Below are 13,814 nucleotides of genomic sequence, written 5' to 3' on the forward strand. Positions count from 1 at the left end.
TGAAATGGAGAGATCATCTAAGCGGAAGATCAACAAGGAAAAAAAGCTTTAAATGACACACTGGACCAGATGGAAATCACAGATATATTCAGAACGTTCCATCCCAAAGCAACAGAATACACATTCTTCTCTAGTGCTCATGGAATATTCTCCAGAATAGATTACCTTCTGGGTCACAAATCAGGTCTCAACCCGTACCAAAAGATTGGGGTCATTCCCTATATTTTCAGAACACAATGCTCTGAAGCTAGAACTCAATCACAAGAGGCAAGTTGGAAAGAACTCAAATACATGGAGGCTAAAGAATGAATGGGTCAACCAGGCAATTAAAGAAGAATTTTTAAAATTCATGGAAACAAATGAAAATACAACTGTTCAAAATCTATGGGATGCAGCAAAGGTGGTCCATAGAGGAAAGTAGACAGCAATACAAGTCTTTCTTAAGAAACAAGAAAGGTCTCAAATACATAACTGAACCTCACACCTAAAGGAGCTGGAGAAAGAACAGCAAATAAAGCTAAACCCAGCAGAAGAATAGAAATACAAATTAGAGCAGAAATCAATGAAATAGGAACCAAAAGAATAATAGAACAGATCAATGAAATAGAAGCTGGTTCTTTGAAAGAATTAATGAGATTGATAAGCTCCTGGCCAAACTTATCAAAAAGAAAAGAGAAAGGACCCCAACTAATAAAATCATGAATGAAAGAGGAGAGATCACAACCAACACCAAAGAAATACAATTATAAGAACATATTATGAGCAACTATATGCCAGCAAATTAAACAATCTGGAAGAAATGGATGCATTCTTAGAGACATATAAACTCCCAAAACTGAACCAGGAAGAAATAGAAAACCTGAACAGATCCATAGCCAGTAAGGAGATTGAAACAGTCATCAAAAATCTCCTAACAAGAGCCCAGGGCCAGACAGCTTCCCAGGGGAATTCTTCCAAACATTTAAAGAAGAATTAATACCTATTCTGAAACTGTTGCAAAAAGTAGAAATGGAAGGAAAACTTCCAAACTCATATTGTGAGGCCAGCATTATCTTGATCCCAAAACCAGACAAAGACCCCATCAAAAAGAATTATAGACCAATATCCCTGATGAACACGGATGCAAAAATACTCGTCAAAATACTTGCTAAAGGATCCAACAGTACATTAAAAGGATTATTTACCACAACCAAATAGGACTTATTCCTGGGCTACAAGATTGGTTCATCATCTGCAAATCAGTGTGGTATACCACATTAATAAAAGAAAGAACAAGAACCATATGATTCTCAATAGATGCAGAAAAAGCATTTGACAAAGTACAGTTTCCTTTCTTGATTAAAACTCTTCATATTGTAGGGAAAGAGGGTACATACCTCAAAATCAAAAAAGTCATCTATGAAAAACCCACAACAAATACCATTCTGAATGGGGAAAAACTGAGAGCTTTTCCCCTAAGGTGAGGAACACGGCAGGGCTGTCCACTATCACCACTGCTATTCAACATAGTACTAGAAGTCCTAGCCTCAGCAATCAGACAACAAAAAGTAATAAAAGGCATCGGAATCAGCAAAGAAGAAGTTTAACTTGCACTGTTTGCAGATGATGTGATACTTTATGTGGAAAACCCAAAAGACTCCACCCCAAAACTGCTAGAACTCATACAGGAATTCAGTAATGTGGCAGGATATAAAATCAATGCACAGAAATCAGTTGCATTTCTATATACCAACAGCAAGACAGAAGAAAGAGAAATTAAGGAGTCAATCTCATTTACAGTTGCACCCAAAACCATAAGATACCTAGGAAAAATCTAACCAAAGAGGCAAAGAATCTGTACTCAGAAATCTATAGAATACTCATGAAAGAAATTGATGAAGACATAAAGAAATGGAAAAACATTCCATGCTCATGGATTGGAAGAACAAATATTGTGAAAATGTCTATGCTACCTAAAGCAATCTACACATTTAATGTACTCCCTGTCAAAATACCATCAACTTTTTTCACAGAAATGGAACAAATAATCCTAAAATTTGTATGGAACCAGAAAAGACCCCAAGTAGCCAGAGGAATGTTGAAAAAGAAAACCAAAGCTGGTGGCATCACAATTTTGGACTTAAAGCTATACTACAAAGCTGTAATCATCAAGACAGTATGGCACTGGCACAAAAACAGACACACAGATCAGTGGAACAGAGTAGAGAGCCCAGAAATGGACCCTCAACTCTATGGTCAACTAGTCTTCAACAAAGCAGGAGAGAATGTCCAGTGGAAAAAAGTCTCTTCCACAAATGGTGTTGGGAAAATCAGACATCCACATGCAGAAGAATGAAACTGGACCATTTCCTTATACCACACAAAAAAGTAAACTCAAAATGGATGAAAGACCTAAGTGTGAGACAGGAATCCATCAAAATCCTTGAGGAGAACACAGGCAGCAACCTTTTCAGCCTCAGCCACAGCAATTTCTTCTTGGACATATCACCAAAGGCAAGGTAAACAAGTGTAAAAATGAACTATTGAGACTTCATCAAGATCAAAAGCTTTTGCACAGCAAAGGAAATAGTCAATAAAACCAAAAGACACTGACAGAATGAGAGAAGATATTTGCAAATAACCTATCAGATAAAGGGCTAGTATCCAAAATATATAAAGAACTTATCAAGCTCAACACCCAAAGAACAAATAATCCAGTCAAGAAATAGGCAAAAGACATGAACAGACATTTCTGCAAAGAAGACATCCAGATGGCCAACAGACACATGAAAAAGTGCTCCACATCAGTTGGCATCAGGGAAAGACAAATCAGAACCTCAATGAGATACCACCTCACACCGGTCAGAATGGCTAAAATTAACAAGTCAGGAATTGACAGATATTGGCAAGGATGAAGAGAAAGGGGAGCCCTCCTACATTGTTGGTGGGAATGCAAGCTAGTGCAGCCACTCTGGAAAACGAGATTCCTCAAAAAATTGAAAATAGATACCCTACAACCCAGCAATTGCACTACTGGGTATTTACCCCAAAGATACAAATGTAGTGATCCGACGGTACATGTGCACCCAAATGTTTATGACAGCAATGTCCACAATAGCCAAACTATGGAAAAAACCTAGATGTCCATCAATTGATGAATGGATAAAGATGTGGTATATGTATACACACACACACACACACACACACACACACACACACACGGTGAAATATTATGCAGCCATCAAAAAAGTGAAATCTTGCCATTTGCAATGACATGGATGGAAGTAGAAGCTATTATGCTAAGCAAAATAAGTCAATCAGAGAAAAATAGTTATCATATGGTCTCACTGATATGAGGAATTTGAGAAACAACAGAGGATCATATGGGAGGGAGGGGGAAAATGAAAAAAAAAAAACAGAGAGGGAGACAAACCATAAGAGACTCTTAATCTCAGGAAAGAAACTAAGTGTTGATAGAGTGGAAGGGGGTGGGAGGAAGGGGGTGGCTGTGTGATGGACATTGGGGAGGGTATTGCCATGGTGAGTGCTGTGAATTGTGTAAGACTGATGAATCACAGACCTGTACCCTGAAACAAATAATACGTTATATGTTAAGTTAAAAATGAAAATTTTTAAAAAGGGAGATAAAGTTTTCATATTTAACTCAACCTGTAAAATATTGATGCCAGTAGGTGGTGATAAGTTATGGTTGCATAATGTAATACCTAGAGCAACCACTAAGAAGTCTACAAAAGAGAGACACTCAAATACAATAGATAAATAAAAATGGAAAAATAGGTAAATCAAAATGGAAATCTATAAAAAATGTTTCAGAGACTCATGGGCAGGCAGAGAAATGAAAATCTAGAAGAATAGGGGGAAAAGGGTCGGACTTAAGCCCAAGCATATCATTAAATATAAATGATTTTTTTTTTACAGATTTTATTTATTTATTTGAGAGAGATATAGAGCACAAGTAGGCAGAGCAGCAGGCAGAGGGATGGGAAAGGCAGGCTCTCCACTGAGCAGAGAGCTAGGTGGCACTTGATCCCAGGACTCCGGGATCATGACCTGAGCCGAAGGCAGACACTTAATGGACTGAGCCACCCAGGTGCCCCAATATAAATGGTCTTAATTTATATACCAATTAAAAGGCAGATATTGCCCGAATGGATAAAATAACATGATCCAAGTATAAGCTGTAAGAAATTTACTTTGAATGTGATACTATAGGTTGGCTAAAGTAAAAGAAAAAGAAAGATATAATAAAGAAACTTTATTTTTTTTTTTAAGATTTTATCTATTTGAGAGAGTGTATGCAAGAGAGCACAAGCAGTGGGGAGAGACAAAGGGAGAGGGAGAAGCAGACTCCCCACTGGGCAGGGAGCCTGTGGGGCTTGATTTCAGAACCCCGGCATCATGACCCAAGCCAAAGGCAAACTCTTAACTGACTGAGCCACTGGTGCTCCCAAAAGAAACTTTATAAACAAAAGAAAGCAGGAATGGTTATATTATTATTAGATACAGGAAACCTCAGAGCAAGGAGAATTTACCAGGAAGAGAGAAGGATATGACATACAGATAAAAGAGTCAATCCACCAAGATGATTGGGTGCCGGGGTGGCTCAGTCATTTAAGCATCTGCCTTTGGCTCAGTTCATGATCTCAGGGTCCTGGGATCGAGCCCTGAGTCAGGCTCCCTGCTTACCCTGGAGTCTACTTCTTCCTCTTCCTTTATCCCTAACCCCCGCCTGTGCTCTCTCTTTCTCTCCCTCTCAAATAAAATCTTAAAAAAAAAAAAAAAAAGGATAATTCCATTTTTAATGTATATACATCAAACAACAGAGTTGCAAATTATGTGAAGCAAAAACTGATAGAAACAGAAGATCCACAATTATAGTTGGACACATCAGTATTCTTCTCTCAACAGTTGATAGAACAACCAGACAGAAACTCAGCAACTATAGAGAACTTAACACCGTTAAGGGAATGCAAACTGTCACAGCCACTCTGGAAAACAGCACCCTAAGCACAATTTTTTAGAAGTTCAACTAAATGAAAATTAAAATAGAACATATCAAAATATGTTGGATGCAGTAAAGCAGTGCTAAAAGGGAGATGTATAGCATTAAATGATTACACTGAAAATAAAGTGTTGGGGTGTCTTTTTTGCTCAGTTGGTAAAGTACATGACTCTTGATCTCAGGGTTGTGAGTTCAAGCTTATACTAGCACCCACACTGGGTGTAGAGATTACTTGAAATAAATAAGTAAACTTGAAGATAAATAAGGAAAGTCTTGATAATCTTAAACTCCCACCCAGATGAAACCAGAAAAAGAAGGAACAAAATAAATCCAAAATAAGGAAAAGAAAGAATGTACTAAAGATAATAATAGAAATCAATGAAAGTAAAAAATGAAGAACAATAGAAAAAAACAGCAAAACAAAAGCTTGTTCTTTGAAACAGACCTCTAGCAAGACTGATGAAGAAATGATACATTACCATTAATGAGAATGAAACAGGGGTGCTATGGTCTGAATGTTTGTGTGCCCCCAAAATTCATATGTTGAATCCTACCCCCCAACAGGATGGTCTTAGGATCTTGGGGAGGCGACCAGGTTCAGAACTTCCTCATGAATGGGTTAAATGCTCTTATAAAAGAGTCTCCAGATGGATCCTTCCCTGCATCCACCCCTGGAGGAGTGTACAGCGAGAAGGCATTGGCTGCAAACCCGGAAGGGGGCCGTCTCCAGCCATCACATCACATCTGCCTGCACCATGATCTGGGACTTCCAGCCTCCAAACCGTGAGAGAGAAATTTCTGTGGTTTATAAGCCAGCCTCTCTGTAGCATTTTGTTACAGCGCAGGAACAGACTGAGACCTGCACCACCACAGGCCGTGAAGACAGTAAAGGATGATAAGGGAATACTAGGAACACCTCCACATAAATCCATTTGACCACTTCCAGCACATTTAAAAGCACAGACCAGCACAGCTCATTCATTATAAAACATCATTTGAATAGCTTGTTAGTACTAAAGTAATTGATTTATAATTTTTAAACTGCCAAAACAGAAATCTCCAGATGGTTTCACTGAAGAGTTCTATCAAACGCTGAAGCCAACTACACAATTTCTTCCAGAAAATAGGTGACAGAGTACTTCGCAACTCATATGAGGCCAATAATAACCAGATATAAAACCTAGGTAATAATAGTACCAAGAGACAAAACTACAGACTAGTATCCCTCATAAATATAGAAGCAAATGCCCTTAAAATATTAGCAAATAGAATTCAGCAATATATAAAAATAATTATACACCCTGACCAAGCAGGGTTTATTCCGGGGACACAAGTCTAGTTTAATATTTGAAAATGAATCAGTGTAATCCACCATGTTAACAGGCTACAGAAGAAAAATTAATGATCATATCAATTAAAGCAAAAAAAATTTGATAAAATTCAAAAGAAAAAGTTCAAGGTATTTTTTTAAGTGCCAAGAATACAAGAGAAAAATCCCCTATCTCATTTAAAACCCCCAGTTACCCTATTTCCCCACCTGCCCCCTCAGGGATAATCTCTGTGGCCAATGTATGTTCCTTCTAGAGAAATTCTATGTGAGATTGAGAGATTTTCTCCCCCTCCCGCCCTCTTCCCAGCAAAAGACACCTGCTGTTTTGCATTTAAAGGCAGTTGTACTTCCTGCTGTGCATATTTGCCGCCTCCCCCACCACCACTTCTGCCTTCTCTGGAATGCTAGTATAAGCACTTCCAGAATGTGGCTCTCCTAATTAGTCTGTAGATAGACAGTGCCTAACAGTGGCAAACTTGTTTTTCTGGAGTATCCCTTCCTCCTAACACACCTGCCATAAACAGATGAGGAAATAAAAACAGCCTTAAATCCGTAGGATACTAGGGGTGGGCAAAATAATGCAGGAGAGGGGAAAGGTTTATTTATTTTTTTTTTAAGATTTTATTTATTTATTTATTTGACAGAGGGAAAGAGAGATCACAAGCAGGCAGAGAAGCAGGCAGAGAGAGAGAGGGGGAAGCAGGTTCCCTGCCGAGCAGAGAACCCGACGTGGGGCTCGATCCCAGGACCCTGGGATCATGACCTGAGCCGAAGGCAGAGGCTTAACCCACTGAGCCACCCAGGTGCCCCGGAAAGGTTTATTAAGGCTGGCCTGAGCTTATTATAATGGGCAAGTCTCAACTTCTTTGAGTCTTGATTTCCTCATCTGTAAAATGGCAATCATAATACCTACTCCGTAGGGAGGCTGTGAAGCATAAATGAGATAATATATAAACAATGAGTGGCAGATAGCTTTGACTATTGGCTCTTTATTAGCATAAACTAAAAGCCCCTCTGCTCTGTGAACCATATTGGCAGATTTTCCTAGGAACTCAGGGAACACCTCAAGCTTGTTTGACATGTTGACCCCTCTGATTATCCTTAAATTAAACCAGTTTTTAAATTATATAAATACTTACCTATGCCAGTATAGAAGCTTTTCAGTTAATATGAAAGCATCTGTCTCCTTGGTCCCAGATGCAACTGTTAATTTTTTGATTTCTCAATTTCCCTGTTTTAAAACAATGAAGTTGGTACTCTGACACCATCTCCATCATCTTCCTCTAATCTATGTGGTTATATGTGTGTATATTCATGTATGTGTATATGTAAGTAATATAGATACATATACACTTTGTTTCTGGTTGTACTTTATTGTAAATAATTAAATTCTATTTTTAAAATTTTTTAATTAAATTTTCTTTCCAAATTCTGTTGGTTTTTTGTTTTTTTTTTAGAAATTTATTTATTGATTTTACTTTTTTTTTTTAGATTTTTTTTTTATTTATTTATTTGACAGAGAGAGATCACAAGTAGACGGAGAGGCAGGCAGAGAGAGAGGGAAGCAGGCTTCCTGCTGAGCAGAGAGCCCGATGTGGGACTCGATCCCAGGACCCTGAGATCATGACCTGAGCCGAAGGCAGCGGCTTAACCCACTGAGCCACCCAGGCGCCCCTATTTATTGATTTTAAAGAGAGAGAGAAGGGCAGAGGGAGTGGGAGAGAGTCCCAGTTAGAGTCCACACTGAACACGGAGCCTGACATGGGCTGGATCTCATGACCCTGGACACCCAACCGACTGTACCACCCAGCTGCCCTTCAAATTCTGTTTCTTAATTTAAACAACCTCCTGGCTTTATCCACAAATCAATTCCAAAGCTAAAGAAAAATGAACAGCAGTAATTGATTACATAAGTACTATTTCATGTAGAATCATATGTTGTGATTGGATTCATGAGAAGAAATATTTCCCATGTTGCTCAAAGAAGAATCATTCAAGCTCCAAGTTCTGACAGAATTTTTTTCCTTCTAGGTTCCTTTCCCTCTAATTTGTACTCAGCTGCCTATTTCTTGTATCCACTATCAGGCTTTCTTGATTTTTTTTTTTTTCACTTTGCAGAAATACCTCACACCCATCTACTTGTCTCCTCCACCGTAACTCATCAGGTCCAAAATTGGCAGGCATTTCCTTGCCTCAAAGATTGTAGTAGTCTATTTGCTCAACTACATCCACATTTACATTCTGAATAATCTGGCAGTCAGGGTGGCTTATCTTTTCTTTTTTCTTTTTTTAAAAATAATTGATTTATTTTTCAGTAATCTCTACACCCAATGTGGGGCTCAAATTCATGATCCTAAGATCACAAGTCATCTGCTCTTCCAACTGAGCCAGCCAGGCACTCCAGGGTGGTTTATCTTTTCAGTTTTAATTTTTTACTGAAGTAAAATATACATGCAGAAAAGAGCACTTATTATAGGTGTATATATCAGTGCATTTGCATAAGCTACATGATGAAGAATCAGCCTTACCAGACTCCAGACAACCCTTTTCTGCTGCTCCTTTCTGGTCACTAAGACATCCCCCACCACCACCATCACCAAGGGGAGTGACTTCCAACTCTAACCCTAGATTAGTTTTGCCCTTGTTTTGTACTTTATTATCTATAAACTATGAATGGGGGGTACCTGGGTGGCTCAGTCAGTTAAGCGTCTGTCTTCAGGTCATGATCCTGGGGTTCTGGGATCAAGCCCTGTACTGGGTTCCCTGCTCAGTGGGGAGTCTGCTTCTCCCTCTGCCTTTCTACTGCTTGTGCTCTTCTCTCACTCTTTCTCTCAAATAAATAAAATCTTTAAAAAAATAAACTAAATAAACTATGAATGGAATTATGTGTCCTCTTTGGTGTCTGTCTTCACTATTATATCTGTGAAGTTTATCCATATTCTTACATATAAATGAACACTGTTCATTCTCATTGCTGTATGGAATGGGCACAGTATGATTTAGTTATCCTTTCTATTACTGATTATTTGAGTAGTTACAGTTTGAGGGTATTAAAACCAATATTGTTCTGACTTGTGGTGAACACATGTATGCATTCCAGTCAGGAATATCCAAATCGTGCTGCAATGTAGGAGAGTTCCAGTTGCTCCACATCCTCACCAGTAACATCTTTTTCATTTTAGCCATTCTGGTGGGTATGTAATAATACATGATGGTCTCTTTGAAAAACAAACATCGCATTCTCCTTAAAACTCTTCCCGGTGACCTTAGGATCAAAATAAAATTCCTTTATGTGGCCTGCACAACTGTGATCTGGTCTCCACCTCTGCAAGTCCATCTGCATCTTCCTTTCTTCCCATGCACAGTACTTGTCACTACCTGGGGTGCTACACACAACACACTCTTCACACTCTTTCTCCTTGGCTCCTCATCCTTCAGACATCAGTTTAGTGGTCATTTCCTCAGGTCACATTCCACTGCTATGTGCTCTGAGAGCACTTACCTTAACTTCAGCTTAATAGTTATGTCTTTCGAGACCCTCAGCTCCACCAGTGCAGAAAAGTGTGTTTTTACTCACCATCACAACATAGGGCCTGGCACAGAGTTAGAACTCCTATATTTGAAGGAACGAACGAATAATGGGACTTTGATGTACTACTTTTTGCCTCTGAACTTTTATGGTGGGGTGAATGTTGCATTTTATATGCATTTGGATAAAATGTCAGATCTGAAACTATTGATATGTAGAACTTTAATTACAGAAATGCCATTTGGGGGGCACCTGGGTGGCTCAGTCCATTGGGCATCCAGCTCTTGGTTTTGGCTTGGGTCATGATCTCAGGGTCCTGGGATTGAGCCCTACATCAGGCCCTGTGCTCAGCATGGAGTCTGCTTGGCAGTCTCTCCTCCCTCTGCCCCTCCCCCTGCTCATGTGCATCCACTCTCTCTAAAATAAATAAATAAATCTTTAAAAAAAAGAATTGCCATTTGGCTATACAATGTTCATCTGAATTTGTTATGTTCTGTAGTCTTTACTATTTATACCCAAGAGAAACAAGTAATGTCAGATCACAGTGTCCAAGGTCTATTTAATTATAACCATCAAGAGTGTTCAGTAAGTCTCTGTGTCATGGCTGTTTGCACAATTTTCTAAATGACATGGACATCAGACTCATTGCACTGGCGTCCTCAAGTGGAGTAGAGGGCTATGAAATTGCACTGAATGGAGTAAACTGAAATTTCCCCTGCAATCTTTTTTTTTTTAACCTTTAAAATGGTCTTTAATAACAAATGAGTGAATTAATAACAATTTAATAAAAATGAGCTAGCAGCTTACTTGTTGCCATGGTAAGAGTGGGCTTTGATTCCATTCCTTAATCACCAGAATAATAGCAAAGCCACAGCGTAAGTGGTTTCAGTCCACACTGTAATCTAATATCCAGCAGTTTGCTTTTCTTCAGCACCCTGCTGCCTACCTGTCTCTAACTGAGGGCAGTAAGCACTATCTATTATTCTTTTGTTCATTATTGAATTGGATTCTTAGAGCCCCCCTGCCCCGGAGTGTGGGGATTCCTGCTTTGGCAGACCCCCCAGGATTCCACAGAAAAGCCGTCCGTCTGAAAGCAGGTGGTTGATCTGCTCAGTTTCTGTTAAGACCCATTAACTCTGCCTTGATGGGCACTTATGTGCATTTACTCCTTTATTCCCAAGGGTCATTGGCACTAAAGTTTGAATTTTCCAGAATTACTGCTACTCAGAGAGAGTCCTGGGTACCACCGGCTCTGGTTCCTTTTTGTTCAATGGAGATATACTTGATAAAATATTATATTAGTTTCAGGTTTACAACATAACAATTTGATATTTGTATATATGGCAAATGATCAACATGAATGAGTTTAGTTGACATCTGTCTCCCTATTTATAAAATTTTTTTCTTAGGTTAAGAACTTTTCAGATTTTCTCTCATTATATCCCTGTAACTTATTTAATGATTGGAGATCTGTGCATTTTGACTCCCTTCACCCTTTTCATCCACTTACCCCACCCCACCTCTGACAGCCACCAACGTATTCTTTTTTTATATTTCAAATTTTATTCAGATTCCAGTTAATTAGCATACAGTGTAATATTAGTTTCAGGATGTATTCTATGAGATTGGTTATTTGCTTGTTTTTTTAAAATTCCACATATAAGGGACATTATATGGTATTTTTCTCTGCTTGACTTATTTCACTTAATGCCCTCACGGTCCAGCCATGTTGTCACAAATGACAAGATTTCATTCTTTTTTGTGGCTGAATAATATTCCTCTTTGTGTGTGTGTGTGTGTGTGTGTGTGTGTGTGTGTGTGTGTGACATTCATAACCCATTCATCCATTGGTAGACACTTAGGTTGTTTCCATGTCTTGGCTGTTGTAAATAATGCAGCAGTGAACATGGGAGTACAGCTGTTTTCGAATTAGTGTTTTCATTTTCTTCAGATAAATACCTATAAGTGGAAGTGCTGGATCATATAGAGTTCTGTTTTTAATTTTTGAGGAACCTCCATATTGTTTTCCGTAGTGGCTACACCAATTCACATTCCCATCAGTGGTGCACAGGGGTTCCCTTTTCTTCATGTCTTTGACAACATTTATTACTTCTTATCTTTTTGATAATAGCCATTCTGACAGGTGTGAGGTGATATCTCATTGTGGTTTTGATTTTCATTTCCCTGGGGTGATTAGCACTGTTGAGCATCTTTCCATGTGTCTGTTGGCCATCTATATGTCATATTAGGAAAAATGTCTTTTTAGGACATTTGACCACTTTTTCTTTTTGCTACTAGGTTATATGTGTTATTTCTATATTTTAGATATTAGTCCTGTATCAGATATATGTTTTGCAAATATTTTCTCCCATTTTTGCCTTTCCATTTGGTTATAATGGTTTCCATTGCTGTGCAGTAGCTTTTAGTTTGATGTAGTCCCACTTGTTTATTTTTACTGTTGTTGCCTTTGCTTTTAGTATTCTTTCAAAAAAAATCATTACCAAGATCAATGTCAAGGAGCTTATTGCCTGTTTTCTTCTAGGATTTTTATGGTTTCAGGTCTTACATTAAGCTTTAATTTGAGTTGATTTTTGTATATACTATAAAATAGGAGTCCACTTTCATTCTTTTGCATGTGGCTATAGTTTTCCCAGCACTATTTATTGGAGTGTCCTTTCGTCACTGTATATTCTTGACTCCTTTGTCATAAATTAATTGATTAATAATGGGTGGGCTTATTTGGGAGCTCTTTATTCTGTGCCATTGATTTGTGTGTCTGTTTTTAATGCCAATACTGTACATTTTTATTACTATAGCATTATTTGTAATATAGCTTCAAACCAGGGAGTATAATGGCCTTCAGATTTATTCTTCTTTCTCAAGATTGCTTTGGCTAATAAGGGTCTTTTAGGGTTCTGTATACATTTTAGGATTTTTCTATATTTTCTTTGATAGGCAGCAAAACAAAGTTTATTGAGCCATAGTTATTGAACGATAGTACAAAGCTCCCCCAAAGGGAGGGGACCCGAGAGGGTTGCCCAGGATTGTTCTATATTTCTATGAAAAATGCAGCTGAAATTTTGATAAAAATTGCTTGAATCTGTAGATTGCTTTGAGTAGTATGGACATTCTAACAATTTGAATTTTGATCTATGAACACAAAGTCTCTTTTCATTTGTTTCTGTCATCTTAAGTGTCATCAATGTCTTATGGTTTTCAGAGTATAGGTTTTTTACATCTCCTTATTAAAGTTATTTCTAGATCTTTTATTCTTTTTGATACAATTGTAAGAGTGTTTTCTTAATTTCTCTTTCTTCCTTTTTCTTTCTAGAGAGAGTGAGCAAATGTGAGTGGGGGCAGGGGAGAGGGAGAGGGAGTGAGAGGATTTGAAGCAGACGTGGGGCTCAATCTAATGACCTTGAGACCATGACCTGAGCCGAAATGAAGAGTCAGATGCTTAACTGACTGAGCCACCCAGGTGCACCTTAATTTGTCTTTTTTTTTTTTTTTTTAATTTGACAGAGATCACAAGCAGGCAGAGAGGCAGACAGAGAGAGAGGTGGAAGCAGGCTCCCCGCTGAGCAGAGAGCCTGATTCGGAGCTCCATCCCAGGACCCTGGGATCATGACCTGAGCCAAAGGCAGAGGCTTTAACCCACTGAGCCACCCAGGCGCCCCTTAATTTGTCTTTCTGATAGCTCATTATTAGGGTATAGCAATGAAGCCAGTTTCTCTATGTTAACTTTGTATCCTTTACTGAATTTGTTTATTGGTTCTAAGGTTTTGTGGTGGATTCTTTAGGGTTTTCTGTATATAATATCACATCATCTGCAAATAGTGACTGTTTTACTTCTTCCTAATTTGGATGTCTTTATTTCTTTTTCTTGCCTACTTCCTCTGGCTAGGATTTTTAATACCATGTTGAATAAACATGGCAAGAGTGGGCATCCTTAT

The 13,814-nt window shown here is 38.4% G+C and overlaps 1 protein-coding gene across 9 annotated transcripts in view; it reads left to right on the top strand.

Moving 5' to 3' along the window:
• The window catches only part of FBXL2 (F-box and leucine rich repeat protein 2), a 152,795-nt gene that overhangs the window by 130,418 nt on the left and 8,563 nt on the right, over positions 1-13,814 (top strand). Inside the window, exon 15 of one of the 9 annotated variants that reach the window (XM_047741558.1) lies at positions 5,567-5,785. The exons of the other annotated variants lie outside the window; for them this stretch is intronic. Coding sequence (XP_047597514.1) covers positions 5,567-5,761 — 195 coding nt within the window. The 3' untranslated portion in view covers positions 5,762-5,785. The remainder of the gene's footprint in view (positions 1-5,566; positions 5,786-13,814) is intronic. 9 annotated transcript variants of the gene reach the window in all.

The sequence above is a fragment of the Lutra lutra genome, chromosome 1 (genome assembly GCF_902655055.1).
Source record: "Lutra lutra chromosome 1, mLutLut1.2, whole genome shotgun sequence".
In the NCBI taxonomy this organism is placed as follows: domain Eukaryota; kingdom Metazoa; phylum Chordata; class Mammalia; order Carnivora; family Mustelidae; genus Lutra; species Lutra lutra.